The 18401-nt window shown below is 30.6% G+C and overlaps 4 protein-coding genes across 10 annotated transcripts in view; 2 read left to right on the top strand and 2 right to left on the bottom strand.

The window, feature by feature from the left end:
- Window positions 1–30: 30 nt before the first annotated feature.
- Window positions 31–1851, bottom strand: LOC124949956 (pentatricopeptide repeat-containing protein 2, mitochondrial-like). Its single transcript, XM_047495892.1, has 5 exons — window positions 1641–1851; window positions 1015–1559; window positions 646–936; window positions 446–550; window positions 31–356 (listed from the first exon to the last, which is right to left on the bottom strand). The coding sequence occupies exons 1-5, from the start codon at window positions 1714–1716 to the stop codon at window positions 231–233; spliced, it is 1143 nt and encodes a 380-aa protein (XP_047351848.1). The 5' UTR covers window positions 1717–1851; the 3' UTR covers window positions 31–230.
- A 200-nt stretch (window positions 1852–2051) lies between these two features.
- Window positions 2052–4453, top strand: LOC124949955 (DNA polymerase delta subunit 2-like). Of its 2 annotated transcripts, XM_047495889.1 has the most exons (7): window positions 2052–2157; window positions 2294–2533; window positions 2870–3174; window positions 3244–3460; window positions 3544–3775; window positions 3837–4138; window positions 4214–4453. In XM_047495889.1, exons 2-7 carry the CDS (start codon window positions 2365–2367, stop codon window positions 4330–4332), a joined length of 1344 nt encoding a protein of 447 aa, XP_047351845.1. In that variant the 5' UTR covers window positions 2052–2157; window positions 2294–2364; the 3' UTR covers window positions 4333–4453. The 2 variants fall into 2 exon arrangements, with proteins under 2 accessions (XP_047351845.1, XP_047351846.1); XM_047495890.1 differs by lacking the exon at window positions 2052–2157 and having other exon boundaries at window positions 2230–2533; window positions 3846–4138; window positions 4214–4451.
- Window positions 2334–18401, bottom strand: part of LOC124949957 (syntaxin-1A) — a 40990-nt gene continuing 24922 nt past the window's right edge. For 2 of the 5 annotated variants that reach the window (XR_007101233.1, XM_047495895.1), the window contains 2 exons: window positions 15947–16040; window positions 6775–15452 (listed from right to left, as the gene is read on the bottom strand). Coding sequence is in view for 3 of the 5 variants with exons in the window: in XM_047495895.1 (XP_047351851.1) it covers window positions 15960–16040 (81 nt within the window). In the remaining 2 variants the exon portion in view is untranslated. Of the gene's footprint in view, window positions 3290–6774; window positions 15453–15946; window positions 16041–16360; window positions 16701–17101 lie in introns of those variants that run through there. The other 3 variants (XM_047495898.1, XM_047495893.1, XM_047495896.1) reach the window with 3 other exon arrangements.
- On the top strand, window positions 4723–6702 carry LOC124949958. 2 transcript variants are annotated; one of them, XM_047495899.1, is made up of 7 exons: window positions 4723–4902; window positions 5128–5381; window positions 5460–5585; window positions 5730–5785; window positions 5848–5926; window positions 5986–6114; window positions 6272–6702. In XM_047495899.1, the coding sequence occupies exons 1-7, from the start codon at window positions 4818–4820 to the stop codon at window positions 6464–6466; spliced, it is 924 nt and encodes a 307-aa protein (XP_047351855.1). In that variant the 5' UTR covers window positions 4723–4817; the 3' UTR covers window positions 6467–6702. The 2 variants fall into 2 exon arrangements, with proteins under 2 accessions (XP_047351855.1, XP_047351856.1); XM_047495900.1 differs by having other exon boundaries at window positions 4759–4948.

Below are 18401 nucleotides of genomic sequence, written 5' to 3'. Positions count from 1 at the left end.
TTATAAAAAATAATTGAAGTCAATATTATATCTCATGGATAATTAACTTTTTATTAACTAACTACTTATTAAGTACTTTAATATTATATACAATGAAATTAACGAGTATATTAAGATCAATGTTTTATAATTTTATAGGTGGTATCATCTAATTACAATTATTTTATAAATATATGCACAATATATTTCGTAAATATATGCTACAATAAATTATAAAAAGATATTTATGATTATATAAGATCCTTTAAACCAATAATCCTTCTTTGTTGAGTTTTCTTGAATACGTCTTTTTGTTGATCCAAATTAGAACGCTTGTAAATGAATTCAATTGGCCTGGTTAAATGAGATTCCAAAGTCTGTAAAAAGTAGTATATTAAGATATTTTAGTTATTAATAAATTTAAGATAACCATTGCAACTGTTACAATATTTTTTTTTATAATTACCTCATTTTCCATATATTCTTGTACCTTCAGAAGTGAAATTAATTTTGTTAATGTTGGTTTGAGATCATCGTTGCTATTTTCCAAATCTTCTTCAAGTTTCTGAATCTAAAATTTAAAATTACTTTAATTAATATTCTTATTTTGTATTTTAAAGTCAATTAAAAGATTATTAATAATTTAATTATAATATATATACATACGACGTCTGAAAAATATTTTTCTTGGATTTTATAACTTCCTTCAAGTGAATTTTTTAATATATAGGCAACATCGTTGTACCTGTTAAGCTTACTGTATGCAAGAACTCTCAAGCATCTACTATGAATATGACGTGCTCTTATTAATGACATTAATTCTAAAGTAATCTCTGGAGAATTTTGTTTTAATGCTAGAGCTGCTAAAAATGTTATAAGTTTACGCAAAGGTGGAAAATTATATTCAGATAATTCTTTCCAACTTTGTAATAGATAATTGTATGATTCTGGGGTATTCTAAAAAAAAGGATGAAATTTTAAATAATTAAATTTTTGTATCTTGTTATAAATAAACCATTAAAAAAATGTACAGACCTCTTGATAACAAGCAGCAGCAGTAACAATAGTTGGCAATCTTGGAAATTGTTCACTATTAAGAGAATTTTGTTTATATATATCAAATACTTTCCGTACTTCACTGTACATTTTATGGTTATACAATGATGTCATCAATACTGTGTAACTCATGCTTTGATTAAAAAATGATGTTAGATTTGGATCAAGAAATGTAGACAATGCTAAATCTGGTCTGTTCACATAATTAAAAGCTCTCATTATTACAGGACCGAATACGTAATTACCAAACCTTAGCTCTTTGTTTTGTGAATTAAATTTATATATCATTTTAACAAACAGATCTAAATCATCAGCATTATCGGTTACTAAATGCGACATAGCTTTCAAATCTTCTGTAAAAATAACACTGACTTCATCATTAACAATTTCTTGCATTTTTGTACGGAATGAAGCTTCTACATTTGTAAATTGCTGACGCATCTGTGATCTTATATATTCATAATTGTTCATGCCTATTGTTTTATCCGTGAAAATAGAACGATTTATTCTAAAATAGAGAGTACCTAAAATAAAATCACAATTTAATTAAAATAAATTTAAAAACCGCATGATATAAAATTTGAGGTTATAGTAGTATTATATACCGTTTAAATTATTTCTTAATGTAGATTTGAAAATAAGTGGTAGATTAAACTGAAGAAGTCTTAAATTTAAAGCCATGATTAACAAATATTTTCTATATAATTACTGCAATTCTTTTCTTTATCTTTAGCTTTTAATTATTAGTATCGGATAGAGTAAGATTATAACAAACCACACACGCGAAAAATACGAAGGAAAGAATAAGAAACATTTACCGGAAAGACTCCGTGAATATATTGTAGTTTATTAAATACTATATTCACTACGATCAATTTTATTATATTCATGTAAAATAATAAAATCTATTATAATAAATTACAATTTGTATTTTAATATTTATAAATTATATATATTATGTAACTTTGTAAGAATAAATTGTTTATTTGATCAAGGAGATATCTCTCTGTTAATATAGCATGGAACGCTTGAATATTATTGGACGATATCTGACTATGTTGAGAATTGGGTATATATAATAAATTATACCTCATTAGTTCTTTTTTTTAATAAAAATTATTGGTAAATGAAAATAATTATTATTCGCTTGCGACTACGATTTCTTTAAATAAAAGAAAAACATTGGCACATATATCAAATAAAGGAAAAAAGAAAAAAAAAAAAAAAACGTATTATTCACTTTTATTGATCTTTTCAGATAACAAATTTTTAAATCGATAGAATATAAATAATATTTTTCCATGTGTAATAATAAAGTTACTTTTATTCATGGAGAATAATACAACCTGTGTTTTTGTTCGAGATAATATACCGCTCAAAGATTTTAAGAGGTTTTTAATTCCTTCGGAAAATATTCAACACCAATATTCAAGTATATATCTTACAAGATTAAACGCATTAAGGGATATCGTAATACAAAAGGCAAAAACAAAATGGGGTAAAGTACTTAAAATTGATTCATAACTGAAGATGAATATCTTTTAATGAACTCAGAAATGATATAGAATAATTTTAATAAAATCAAAGATAGGAAATATGTATGTGTATAATATAGGGAAGATAATACATGTTCTTTAAAAAAATACGCATCTTTAATAGAAATAAAAAAAAAATTTTCGTTTATAGTTTTTGTACTAACACAATTTGCTCTTTCCTCATATTTATATTTATCAATAAAGATATTGTCAGAAAATAATTAATTAAAATATATGAAGCAGACACAAATAAATATTTATAAAAAGAATTTCTGTAGATCTTTGTTATTTTATTTTAGCTCCGTATAAAATAATAAATGTTTCAAATCTTATTGAATTTCAAGAAAATGAACCCTGTATCATCACAGGAACTCTTTATAAGCATCAAGAACTTAAAAAGTCTGCTTTGCAAATGCTTTCAAAAGAACTGCAATTTTGTCCACAACCATTACAATTTAATTATGAATCATTTAAGAATATATTATTTTTGGAAGATGAAACATTAAGAGTAAAATTAACTGGTAATCATATGAATATACAAAGTATCGTAACTGGTATTGTTTGCGCTATGCTTGGTCGTCGACAAAAGAATGGAACATTTTGGGTATTATGAGTACATATTAAAACTATTATAAATTATTTGATTTGACCGATTAGATTAATCCTATTTTAGGTAGAGGATTGGTGTTTTCCTGGTTGTTGTTCAGCACCTTCTACATCTTGTATATCAATAAGAAAAAATAAAATGATATTATTAGTTTCTGGATTATCTTTGGTAAATGATATAAATTCATTTGGATTGACTCTCTTATCCGAATGGATTATAGGAATGGCTGGAAATTCGTGCGTACAAAAAGAAGCTGCACATATTGCACATGTTATTATAGCTGGTATTTATGATTACTTTAATTTATATCAATTAGTATTTATTTGTATGATTAAAATTAATAAATATATCTCTATGATCGCTTAGGAAATAGTGTAAAAGGTTTTATTGAAACATTTAACCATCAAAATTATTCGAAAAAACAAAAATATAATGAAATAACGAAGGAAACTCAGGTGGCCACTTATAGACTTGATGAATTTCTTAAATCCATCGTAAAATGCTGTTGTGTAACATTAATGCCTGGTGAATTCGATCCTGCATGTCATACATTGCCTCAACAGCCATTACATCCTTGTTTATTACCACAAACAATAAGGTATAATATTAAATCTATTAAATAAAATTATGGACAAAATGAGGAACTTACTTTATGAAAGAATTTACAGATATAAGAGTTTTAATAGTGCCACTAATCCTTGGATTGGTTCTATTGGATCTCGTATTATAGCTGGATCTAGTGGACAGCCAATACAAGATATTATGAAAATTGCTAATCTTATAGAAAATAGTCCTTTAACGTGGTTAGAGAATACGTTATATTGGCGACATTACGTACCAACGGCTCCTGATAAATTGTCATGTTATCCATATTTTAAAAATGATCCCTTTGTCATAAAAGAATGTCCAGACATATACTTTGTTGGTAACATGGAAGAATATGATACAAAAGTGATATCTGGTAAGATCATGATTAATTTATAATAGATAAAAAAAAGGAATAAATTATTTCAATTTTACTAAATATTTATTACAGATGAAGGACACATAGTAAGATTAATTTGTATTCCAAACTTTTCAAAAACTCGAACAGTTATTTTGCTTGATTTGGAAAGTCTAGAAACGTTTCCTGTTTCATTTGAAGCTAATTTATGACATTGAGCATACTTCTTTATATTTTATACTTATTTTTATACAATTTTAATTGTATCATATCTATAATTGTATTATTAATTGTATTGTATTATAATGTTGTATTATATATATATATATACATGTATTGAATTGTAATATATACTATTTAATAATTGTAATTATTGTATATACAATTATTTTTACTAAATAAAAAATAAAACATAAAAAGAATATGAAGAACAATGAATTGTTAATTGTTAATAGTTATTATTGACAAAAAAATATAATTTTTAATCGACATGCGCAAGGGTATTTTGCATGTTTAAAATTTGTCTGGGTTATTATATGTACGTAAAGTCTTAACCGCTAGAGAGCGCAAAGAATCTGACGATATGTGAACTATATAATTATAAAACTTATCTTGCGTAAGTTGTGTCGTTTATACAATCTATGATAGAACCATTCGTAACGTTTGACGTGTAAATAGGTGTTACTGTAAGCAACAGATGATGAATGGAACGCTTTTCTCACTACTTCTTAGCTGCCTAATTACTTTGGACTTCGTGAATGCATATATTGAACAAAATGAAGGTTGTCTTATATCAGTTTTTTGAGTCACTGTTATTGTTGTCATCGAGTTTGTATTTTTTCTAACCTATTCAAAAATTTGCATCGCACATAGAATAATTTATAAGTAATGTGTGTATATACATATAAGCGCGCAAACATGTGTATATACACACAACGTATACATATATATGTAAGACGCATAAAATCAAAAGATATACCCGAAGATTGGATTATACAATATTTTAGATTCACGTGAACAATCAGAAATAAATTTCCTACAACTGTTTCGGTCTTATGGAGAACGTGAAAGGGAAAATCGCAGGAATATTGATAATGATTTGGAAACATGGACAGGGAGATGGATGCCAGAAAGATTAGGCGATCCTACTCCACCTCCTAAAATATTACCTAAGAATGAATATTCGCATGATGATTATTCACAGAATTTTATACATTCAATGTCTATGGGTATAGTATCTACACAATGTGATGATGCTAAGGTATATTGATTTATAATAAAGTTTTTCTTTTTAATTATTTATTGCTTTCTAAATGTATAACTTGAATCTGTATTATAGACAAATTTAACTGTTGATTGGGATGGATCGCCAGTGAATTATACCTGTTACAATAAACAACGTATTATACCTAACATTGATATAAATCCTATATTGTATTGTGAAGATGTTCCAACAGCATACGTGGTAAGATTCTATTATTATTATTATTATTATTATTATTATTATTATTATTATTTTTCTTTTTATATACTTTCTGACAATAAAAATTGGATTTACTAAGGTTTTTGTTTAAATATCAATTAAAATATACTTTATTTATATGAACAGGCTGCTCATAAATGTATGAATGAGAAGATAGAATATGATGATGATATACCGATCTAGTAAGTATGTAACATATAAAAGAAACACGTTTTATTGTCAATATGCAAATTCCCTTTTTCAGTGGAACGCATAGAGCTTTATGGCCTACTTATGGAGAATATAAATTTTTACCAAAACAAAGATGGCTTCACAGTATGGAGGTAATTATATTTTTATTAATTACAATTTGCAAAGTATTTAAAGATTGATATTTCTTTAGCATGGAGCAGTTGTTATGTTATATCATCCATGTGCTAATCCATTAGAAGTAAAGCGTTTGAAATCTTTAATTAAGGGCTGTCTTCGGCGACATATTATAACACCGTACAATCTTTTGGACGAAGATAGAGTAAGTTCAGAGTTAAAATTGATTTCAACATGTAATCTTATTAAATAATCTTATTAAATATAATAAGAAGAAATGAATAGATTATAAAATAGATTCGTATAATACGTGATAATAATTTTACATATTGTTTGACTGATAATCTATCTGCATATTGCAGCCTCTAGCATTATTAACATGGGGTTGTAGATTGACAATGTCGTATGTCAATCCTACTATAGTAAAACACTTTGTTCGTGTAAAAGCTCTACGTGGTCCAGAAAGATTATCGAATGATGGATATTTTCAAGATCAACTTCTTTCTAAAGCAGAGCTTGTTTTTGATAAAGATGATTCCATACTTTGTCCCTATTAAAAATCGACATGAGATTTTTTATGCGATTACAATATATCATTCATTTTTGACAGTATAATATGTGCGGACTTTTTGAATATTTTATATTTAATATTTGCCCTTACATTTAGGATTCATTTTCATGTACTTTCAGCATTTTAATAATTAGGCTTTTAGGATAATAAAATTAATTTTAAAGCGCTGGTTGTGTAATAAAATTTATATTATTTTCTTAATAAATTGTTATACATGTCTAACGAGGCATTCCTACTTTTCCTTTCTTAAGATAGGAGCGGAAGAAAGAAAAGGCAAAAAAATGACACCTCCTATTCCCGATATATCATATATTCTTCACCGTTTGAGAAGATCATTAAATACATTGAACATCGTGTCGGTTTTTGAAATTTTTTTTTTTACGGGCCGTTATCTATAATTGTATAGTAACTTCACTGCAGTGCTGACTATAATTTTTGCGGATACTTATCTTTAATTATATATAAAATTAGGGTAAGATAAGTAACGCTACTATATATCAGTAATGTAAAATATACTACCCGACTACTCAATGGTAAGTCGTTAACGTAAAAGAATATAATTGTACAGTAAACGCTTGGCTTATTTTTTCTTTTTTTTTTTTTTTCTCTTTCGTAGATGAGTGGCCTGAAAATTATTCTTACATCGTCGGTATTCTTCGGATGAGATTATACGAGAAGACGAATCCAACGAAATCCTTTGGAAAGCAAATCAAAATATCGTTTCGCACAAGATTATATTTACGTTTGAATAAGGATCTTTATTATTCATTCATCTCAGATAAATGGTATATGAGAAAAGATTTCGATCCAAAGGGGGTATGTTGGATTCGTATTTCGTTGGTCGACTGATCGTTATCGCGCGATCCGTATCTCTATAGAATCGGAGATAAACGGACTAGAGGCCTACCGTTATACTCATAGAGGAAACTTTCCTTTGTGCTTGATTACACGATGAAAGGGCACATTCACTTGATCACATATTAGCTCTACAGCAGTAATAATCGTTACCTGCTAATTGAAACCACCCTTCGTGATCGTTCGAACGCCCCAAAGCCGCGAAGAGTTTCTCGTTTGTTACGGCAAGTAACGATTATATAGAAGAGGGTATTCTTAACATTATTGCCAACTTTGTACAGTGTTAATAATAACATTATAATAGAGAAAACGAAAACGAAATATATTCGTATCATTTTTGTTCTTACACGAGAGAAGTCTATAGTGCTCGTCTGACATAAAAGTACGAGACGTAAATACGTATAGGCAGAAAAACACCGTTGATTCATTTAATATAAGTGATCATTAATACAATACCTTTATTAATTTTTTTTTTTAATTTTTTTTTTATGAATCTCACCTATGAAATACCTACAATAAAAAGTATTGATATCTCTGTTACTCTTGCACGTGCTATGTGTTGTTGTTTTTTTTATTTTTTTTTATTTTTTTTTTTGTCTTTTACTTTATATATACTTCGCTCGCTCTTTCTCTCTCGCTCGTTCGTTCTCTCTCTCTCTCTCCCTCTCTATCGCTCTATATCTTTCTTTCCTTTTTTTTTTGTTTTACTTCAATAATTTAAATTTATCAATATAATCTCACTTTTATCGCTGAACGATCGAGGAATCGCCGGCGTGCGACTCTCGCTTTGTCGTCTACGACTTTCTTTTTTTTTTCGTTTTTTTTCTTTTTTTTTTTTTTTTATTTTGTTTTCTTCTTATCGTCGTTTGTCGCTTCATTTGTTCTCTCTCTCTTTTTTTTTTTTTCCTTTTTTTTCTCTACGTGTGTTAATATTTTCGCATTAATTACGATTTACGTTTGAAAGTGGAATTGACACTTATAAGGTTATTGAAATAGCCTCTCAATATAATAATTGCACCAACGTGACACGATCTTGCTTAGACTCTCTCTCTCTCTCTCTCTCTCTCTCTCTCTCTCTCTCTTTTTCTCTCTCTCTCTCTCTCTCTCTCTTTCTCTCTCTTTCTTTCTCATACATACTTATACAAAGCACACCCTTTCGATCTCTATTTTACTGTCATTCATTCGACATTCGCACGCAATTCACGAACATTCATTTACATACATTGAACTCTTTTCCATACTAATCTAACTTTTCTTTCATTTTCTCTCTCTCTCTCTCTCTCTCATCTTCCACACGCGCGACTATTTATTTAATTATTTATCTATTTATTCTTTTATTCACCTCTATTTATTTTATTTATAAATCCGGAAATGGCTGATGTAAGTACATGAAGATCTCACTTCTAGATCAATTAATCCCGCGTCACTTCTCTCTTTTTCTTTTAAATTTCTCGTCGCCGTACGTGACGAACGACGAACAGACGAACGGCGTTTTAAAGATCGACATTTCCAATATATATGTATGTATATTTTTATCGACGAAATAAAATGACTAATAAAGAACTCGTCAAATGACTAATATAATTTTTCAAATGCGTCGAAAGTACGCTTCATTTTATTGCCACGAAAATATAAACTTTCTCATAAATTCAATGCAAACGTGAAAGATTCTATTTAGGATAGAATTAAAAAACGCTTAAAACGCTTCGTCATCTTTTGATCGTCAATATCGTCGGTCTTCTTCCGATCATATTTTCGTTGCATTTATTCCCGAAACGAACTCGTTCTCCTATTTTCCCTTTTTCTTATATTTCAAATTGGAAAGATTTACGTGCGCTTTATGAATGAGAGAACGCGCGGAGTTTACCTTTTGAATTCTAAATTCGCTAAATATAACGACGACTTTTACGGACTTTGGATTTTGAATATCGATCGACCTCTTGGCTTTTCGACCTTTTTCTCCTTCTCTTTTGTGGCTTATACGGATGATATCGATCGCAAGGACGAGCTCTCGTTTTCTCTTATTGTTAGGCCAAACCCGTGCTTTGCGCGATCGATCGTCAGCGTATCGATAATAATAATGATCGATGCTACGTTTACGTCGCAGAACTTATATAATACATATATTTATATATATATATATATATAATAATAATAATAATAATGTGTAACGATAAGAAATAAATATATATATATATATGTATATGAATGTATATATGTATATATTTATACACATACACATACATATCTTATATCATTTCAATTCCTATTATACGAAGATGACCGCTACACGCTGCGCGCTGAGCTATAATCTCGAGTTTTCTTTTATTTTCTTTTAATTTTTTTTTTCTTTCTTTCTTTCTTCTTTAAGGCTTATGAGAAAATGTTCTCGAACTTGCCGACATGTCGAAAGTTTGAATGAGTCCCTTAGAACTTTTCATCGACTAATCCCTTCCTCTGTTGTCTTTATCTATCTAATCTATCTATCTATCTCTCCTTCACTCACTCTCTCTCTCTCCCTCTCTCTCTCTCTCTCTCTCTCTCTCTCTCTCTCTCTCTCTTTCTATTACGCATTTCAAATCATTCATACGGATCCTCCATTCGTCGACTCGTTCGAGCAGCAATAACGAGTTAACTCGGCGTAATTGTGTATATACGTACGATGATGATTGAAAAGAGGACGGTCGGATGTCGGTGACGTCCTTGGCGATATACACATGTATATATATATATATACATATATATAATATATAAAAAAAAAAATATATATATATACAGGTATACATGTGTACATTGCCAACGAGAAAAGTATGTTTCTATTTTCTCAATTTGAAAGAGATCGATGAAAAGAGCTTGTTTAAAGTAGACCATCGCCAATGAGACGCTTCGAAAAGAGATTTCGATCGTACGAAAAATTGACCATTTCTTTTCCTCTTTCTTTTTTTTCCTTCCACTTTTTCTGTCTTTTTTTCTTTTTTTGTTTTTTTTTTCTTTTTTATTCGTTTTATTATTTCCTTGATAGCGCGTGTCGCATAAGCGGTAAGAGAGAAAAAAAATCAAATTCTTTTCGTTGTTCGTCTTATTGGCAAGATCTATAAGAATTCGGACGAAGCATCGCGCTTGCGTGACGATAAGAAAAATCATAAATTTTTGTCGTAATACTAAAGAAATATTTTCAGTATTTCGTCGGAAGTCAGCATGATTTCATTTTATTTCAGACCTGAATTCCGAGGAATTACTTAATTATTAATAAAAGGATAGAACCGAACGAGGTTCCAAATCCTTTCTTTGCATTGTGTTATTAATGTCTTCAATATAACGGAGAGTATCGTTTGGACAACGAGTTTTGCATCGGGTCTGTCGCATTTTTCTGATCTTTTCTCTTACTCTTTTTTTTATCTTTTTTTCTGTGTGTGACAAAGGGATTGCCTGGTATCTCTCTCTCTCTCTCTCTCTCTCTCTCTCTCTCTCTCTCTCTTTTTTCTATCTAATATCTTTCTAATCTCTCTCTCCATTTTTCTGCCGTTTCGTTTACTCGCATTTGGATTAACTGGGTAAATAGATTATAATGCGGCTACCTAATAACTAACAATTATTATGTTTTCTGTACAATGCAAGGTGTGATCTTAATAAGAGCAATTATTCACTATTCAATAATCAATATTATTATCGTTTATAGTTAATATTATCATTATTACAGTAACGCGCACGATATCGTTTCTGCATTTTATGTATATATGTATGTCATAATTCGCTTGTCATTATACCATTTGAAACATTAACCCATAATCTTCTGAATGTATGTACTTCAACGTTCATATAATATATTCAACAAAACATTAACATTAACGCCGCTCGCTCGCCGTACTTCTTTCTTTTTGCCGCTATAAGATATATGCTACTCTTTTCTTCTCTTTTTCTCTTTCACTCTCTCCCCTTTTCTTTTTAATTTCTTCGACGTAATTTACTCAGTTCGCCGGTGAGAATAGCAGGCGTTTTAGCGAGAGATGATCGTTATTTAATATAATATAATATAATATAATATAATATAATATAATATAATATAATATAATATAATATAATATAATGTAATATAATGTAATATATTATCTTCATCGCGATCGTGTCACCTAACTATACTTATATGCATGTATGTATACACTTTGCTTGCACGTATGATTTATATGTCGCGTATTATGCATTTTTGCGGTAGTACGACGCACGAAAAGTTAAAATACAGCTCGTCAATGGGATTACCTTGAGTTAAATTTTTTCTTTTTCTTTTTTCCTGTCTTTCTCTCTCTCTCTCTCTCTCTCTCTCTCTCTCTCTCTCTCTCTCTCTCCCTCTCCCCCCTCTCTCTTTTTCTTTTTTTATTTTTCTGAACTTCTTTCGTAATACTTATATTTGTATTATTATTGCTGCAGCTTAATGCCATCTTTTCTTTCTTACAATAAGAGAGTCCACTTCGGGATTGACAGAAAGAAGAACCGATGGACCTTTCGCATTTTCTCTCTCTTTTTTTTTTTTATATTTTTTTACATTATTTATTTATTTATTTATTTATTTATTTATTTATTTATTCCATATTTATTTTCACTCTTTTATTCTTTCGATTGTGTTATACTGTAATTATCGCCGTCGCATCTAAGAGTCTCGCGATTGAAATGACGTATGAGTGACTGCCAATAAGAGTTTATTTCTTATTCTTTTTTTCTTTCGGAGCTCGATGATTTAAGGCTCGACGCGTATAGGTCTAATTTTTCTCTAGAGTTTTCACGTGAAACTCTTTACTTCTCATCTCTTCCGACTTTCTATCGTCGTCTTTTTTTATTTAGCCGTGTACGCGATGGTAACGCACGCAACATCCATGCACTTAACTGTAAAACGGAATGATAATTAAAAGATAGAGTTCATGGTGAACGACATGGCTCGGGTGCCCTCCATTAAAATTTACTCCTAGTTATACTTTCAACAACGTAAACTATTTTTAATATATATATATAATATAATATAATATAATATATATATATATATATATATATATATATATATATATATGTATTGTATAATATATATACGTATATTTACTTTTTGTTTCCCGTAGAAAAAAGAATGAGAGGAAAATTAAAAGAAGCTTGCTTTCTTTCTTTCTTTCTTTCTTTCATTCTTTTTAATTTTTCACTAAAGCTAAAGAGATTCGGCAATGGCGATCTAAACTTCTACGCAGGAAACGAAAAACACGAACAATAGCAGTCTTAGCCGTATTACACAAGCGCCCTTTTCCAAATGCGAATTAGAGAGCGTTTGTTTGAGAAATGCAGTACGTACAGGTGTGTATGTATGTATATATATATATATATATATATATATATATATGTATGTATGTATGTATGTATGTATGTATGTATGTAAGTAAGTATGCATGTATGTATGTATATTGTATGTATGTATGTATGTATGTTGTATGTATGTATGTATGTATGTATGTATGTATGTATGTATGTATGTATGTATGTATGTATGTATGTATGTATGTATGATGTATAATAATAATTAGATGATTCGAAGAGAGAAGCCAGCAAAACGATGTTATCTAAAACGGCGTTGCAAAAAGAAAGTTGCAATTGGTTTTTTTCTTTGTTCGTTATTGTTATCGTTTTTTTTCTTCTTGGTTTTTTTTTTGTTTTTTTTTTTTTCGAAGAACAGATCAGTAACTTTTGGAAATGCGAAAAATCATCGTTCTCGAAGGACGATCGCGTTCATTCGATCCCTTAGCAGACAGTCCCAATACCCTAATGGCGTTTTGTGTAACACGAAATGAGATCAAACATAAAACATTTGTTTTTGTTATTTTTACGATAGTGCATAGAGTAAATCGACTAACGAATATCTCTTATGACTTTGATAAAGAAAAGAAAAAGGAAAAAAAAAAGAGAGAGAGAGAGAGAGAGTGAAACAATGCACATATGTTTCTTTTCCTCTTTTTTTTTTTTTTTCTTTTCTTTTAAGTACATAATTAATAATTTAATATTTATAATTAATCTAGATAATAGCTCTTCTCGTTCGAAAACTATCTCGCACACTTGGAAATTCGTTCGCAAGGATATTGGCCACATTCTAGAATCGTTGTGCTTTTAAGGGCGCGACTATATCCTCTTTCTCTCTCTTTCTCTTTCTTCTAAAATTCACTATTCTCGCCCTTCTTTTTATTCTCCTTTATTTATTTATTTATTTGTTTATTTATTTATTTATTTATTTATTTATTTATTTCTTTAGGTTTTTTTAAGTTAACCGACTACGCATGCTAATCGATTAAATATATCGGAAATATTGATTGTATCCTTTTTTGTCTGAACACCTATTGGTCTTGACGTCTCTTAATCATCGAATTATCGTCGCTTTGAAACACGGAGAAGAAACGACAAGGAACGTTAAAACAAAAATCAAAAAATTTACGAGCGCCGTCTAAATTGGCTCTTATGTATTTTATACGATAATGTATCAAGATCCGCAAGGTAACGACTTCCTATTTCTTTCTTTTCTGTTATCGACAGCACGGAAATTCGTTTACAATTAACCACACGCGATAGGGTCGACGTGTCGAAGAAAAAGAAAGAAAGAAAGAAAAAAAAAAAGAAAAAAAGAAAAAAGTTACAAACAAACAAAAAGAAAAACAAGAAGAGAAACGTATTAAGCGCTAGTAAGTTCAATTAGAATTCGGTTTTTTTTTCTCAATTTTCTTTGATATGTGAAGTGCACGTCAAAAAGTGAGAGATGGATACGTGATAATCAGGTCGAAGTTTAAAGTGGGAGAAGTTAAAAATCTAGAAAATACGAATAGAAAATCTTGCCGTATGTGACTCAGAATGTGACTTCTACGGAGAACTAATTCCCAAGTCCTGTCTTTTTCGTTTTGTTTTATTTGTTTTTTCTCTTTTTTCATTATTTTTTTTCTTTTTTCTTTTTTTTTTTAGATTTAATTTCACTATTTTCGTTATTTAAATCACAGATAATGAAACATATTCGCGTCGGAATTTATAGACCGACCGAGCGACCGCCCCTTTGAAAACATTTTTTTTTCTTTTTCTTTTCTTTATTATTTTTTCCCTTTTTTCCTTATCTTTTTTTTTCGGATATTGAAAAAGAAAATGTTCTGCAATAGCAATTAGTAGCGAAAATAGCAGAACGTATTTCGCGTTACAGAAAAACTCCATTGGGTGTCGGGGCTCGGTAGATTTCTTTATTCTTTATTTTTTTCGATAAAATCCTATGATTGACTAGCCTTACAATCCGTCGCTCCTACGATGATCTACAAACGATATTTCGATCTAGAAACTCGTAGGAGCGCCGAGAAACGAATGTTAAAACTTTTCCCCATTTTTTAACTCTCATCAATATACCGCCCCTCCACGTTTCCCTTAACCACCCTTTCTTTTCCTCTCTCTCTCTCTTAAATAAATTTCGCCGGAATCTTTTTAAATTTTGTCCATCTCTTTTTAGCTTCTCTTCCTCGAGATGAGATAATACAGATCGCAATACAACATTATGTTTTCGCCGTTCGTCGCAGGATAAGTATGTTGAACTTTCTCTCTCTCTCTCTCTCTCTCTCTCTCTCTCTCTCTCTCTCTCTCTCTCTCTCTCTCTCTCTCTCTCTCGTCATTCTTTCTCTAAGAACTCTATAATAGAAAACAGGCGATTTTTTTTTGTTCTCTTAGATAGAATGCAACTAGTTCGAAGCTTGACGTAAAAAGGTATGCTTGTGTTGATGGTGATGTGTGGTAGCAGCGATGATAGTGACGATGGCGACGACCCTCTTCAAAATAACTGCGCATCTTTCCCTTTTTTCCTACCTTTCTTCCTCCTCTCTTCTTTTTCTTCCGATTCATTCACCCTCTATTTACCGAACGTCGACTCGAACGAAGAACTCGTGTTTTTGGATAAGATGAGAGAGCTTTTTTAGCGATGACCAGAACTTGAAATTGCTTTCTTGATGGTCTGCCTTGTGTGTGTTCGTTTGTTGTCGGGGCGATATGCATGAAGTATGACTGCTGCCGGCGCGTTTTGTCAACTTAGATATACAGTGCCGGACGTTCGCCTTTGTCTCCTTCGTACCTTCCTGAAAGGACAAACGTGATGGATCCACCTCGGTGTAGAGATGTACAATAAATAAATAAATAAATAAATAAATAAATAAATAATTATTATATTTTACGTTTGAAGTATAACGTATTTTTTTCGTGTTTGAGTTTACGCAGAGCTGCATAAAATAATGACTACTTTGGCAAATGATTTCTCTTTCTTTCTCTTTCTCTCCCTCTCTCTCTCTCTTTCTCTATCTGCCTCTCTCTCTCTCTCTCTCTCTCTCTCTCTCTCTCTCTGTCTGTCTGTCTGTCTATCTCTCTTTCTTTTTTCTCCTCCCCTTTCTCTTCCTTCTACCCTCCTTCCTTTTTTATTTCTTTTCTTTTCTTCTTTCGTTACTTTACACAGCTCTCCTTCCCTCTTAACGATTTTAAATATAACGTAGATTTCTGTCGAGTACATTACAAGTGAGAATAACAACGATTGGGAAATGTCGAGACGACATCGATATTGATATTCTATTTACGATACCTGCTTCTGGTGTTCACAGGCCGAAGTATCCACCGATGGTAGTTGCCAGGACGACGCAGAGTATGGCGAGGCAGATCATAATCATGATCTTCTTCTGCACTCGGCGAATGTTAGCAGGTCAGCAAAAATCGGATTATCGATTACAATGTACACTTCAACTTTCCTACATCTCTTAATTATCTCTCTCTCTCTCTCTCTCTCTCTCTCACTCTCTTTCTTTCTTTTTCTCCTACGTTAATATATCACATGCGTATTTCTTTCCCCAATGTTTTATACATATATATATATATATATATATATATATATATATACATATATATATATATATATATATACATAACTACACTCACACACACATACACACACACAGAAACATACACCCCCCCCCCACATATATATATATATATATATATATATATATTATATATATCCTTGGCCCTGACGATTACCAATGTTTTTCTTTTTTTATTTGCTTCTTATCTTTGCTCTTTTGTTTCGTTTTATTTTGCAAATTTCTCACAGGTGTGCTTAGAATTGTAAACGCCTCTGTCCATTATTACTATATACGTTTTATTTTTATTTTTATTTCCTGTTTAACACTACGCTGAAACGTTTCCCCTTCTTTCTTTGTCTTTCTCTGTTGCCGTAAAAACGAACAAAAATAGCACTGCCCGGGGCACCTGAAAGAATAGATTGCGTCTGGATACGTCGGCAGGCGAGCTTCCTGAGGATGTGTTTCGTCGTGTTCGGTGGCCTGCGTAAAAGTGTTGATATAAGTACATGATTTTTTTATTTTTTTCTTTTGCTTTTTTTTTTTTTTTTTTTTAATTATTTTATTTTATTTTTATCTTACGAGATATACCAAGCGTACTCGAGAGTCGTGTCTTTATACGAGATTCATACAACAAAATTTGCATAAGAGTCAACGTACGAGATTAAGTAAAATCGATCGATTCGATAAATTGAATGAAAATTCGACACGAATTCAGGTACACCAGGTTTTACATTCACACATAAAACATCCATGTTTATCTTTTCTTTTACTCTCTTTTTTTTTGCTCTCACACTCTCTCTCTTTCTCTCTCCTCTCTCTCTCTCTCTCTCTCTCTCTCTCTCTCTCTCTCTCTCTCTTTAAGAAAGGTATTTACACAGATATAAAGAGAACAATATGTATTAACAAAAATATGTATTTGCTTTACAAAATAATCAAACGCCGTTCGAACGGAACGGCTAAATATTTTATAACAATAATTAGCATTTAACGTGCATTTAACAAGTTTCACTAAATTCAAGTTATGCAACAATCAGGAGCAACGTGATAATAATTCCTAGCGATACTTTTAATAATAATAATAATATTAGTAATAGTAAATAGTAATAATATAGTAATCGTAGTAGTAATAGTAATAGTAATAGTAGTAGTAGTAGTAGTAGTAATAATAGTAATAATAAGTGATAACAATAGATGTCCAACTACTTGTAAAGCTTTTTCTAAACGATCATAAGAAAGGAAAATAATTTATACGATATGCGTTAATAAAATGTGTTCGCGCGTTTAGTGTTGCAAATATGGAGGAAGGATGACGAAAAAAACTTCATTCGAAGTTTCCTTCTTTCCTTCATTCCTTTTATTTATCATTTTTTCTTCTAATGCATCGGCAATAATAGAGATTGGACGGTATCGATAATGTGCGTCTAAATCATGCATGATGCCGTTTGTTTGTATGTTCATAGAGACTAGTGTGCATTGAACACAAATTTTCTCTCTCTCTCTCTCTCTCTCTCACTCTCTCTCTCTCTCACTCTCTCTCTCTCTCTCCCTTTCTCTTTCTAACATATATGTACGTACGTGTAATATATCTATATATATATCTATATATATAATATATATGAATATATACAAGCGAATACTGAAAAAGATTACTCTTCGAAGGCAAAACAAATTAAGACTCTGGCGAGCATGCTCTTATTTATTATTAAAAAGGAATAAGAAAAAAAAAAAAAATTAGAAAAAAACACGGACAACAATGTATAAACTAACCTTGGATTACACCGGAGTGGATGCTCGTCATCAAAATACCGTCTCGTGCCATTTTATATCATCTTCTCACATTCTCTCTCTCTCTCTCGCTCTCTCTCTCTCTCTCTCGCTCTTGCGCTCTCTCTCTCTCTCTCTCTCTCTCTCGCTCTCTCTCTCTTTCTTTCTCTTTTTCTCAGTTTACTTTCGGAAATTATTTGTTCATTAATCGGTAAACGTCCTCGTTCTTGATATTATTCCTTGTTGATAACTCCAACATATTTCCTTTATTTTTCTTTCATTCTCTCTCTCTTTCCTTCTTCCCTACACCGTCTTCCTATCGTTTATCAGCCTATTATCACAAAGCAATATTTTTCCTCCTTTTTTGATCTTCTTGTATATTAACACGCTTTCGTTTGTTTGTCTGTAACTTGCTGT

This window comes from Vespa velutina, chromosome 6, assembly GCF_912470025.1.
Source record: "Vespa velutina chromosome 6, iVesVel2.1, whole genome shotgun sequence".
NCBI classification, from domain to species: Eukaryota; Metazoa; Arthropoda; class Insecta; order Hymenoptera; family Vespidae; genus Vespa; species Vespa velutina.
The sequence above is the reverse complement of the archived record's forward strand: the minus strand, read 5'-3'. Positions and strand labels throughout refer to the sequence as shown.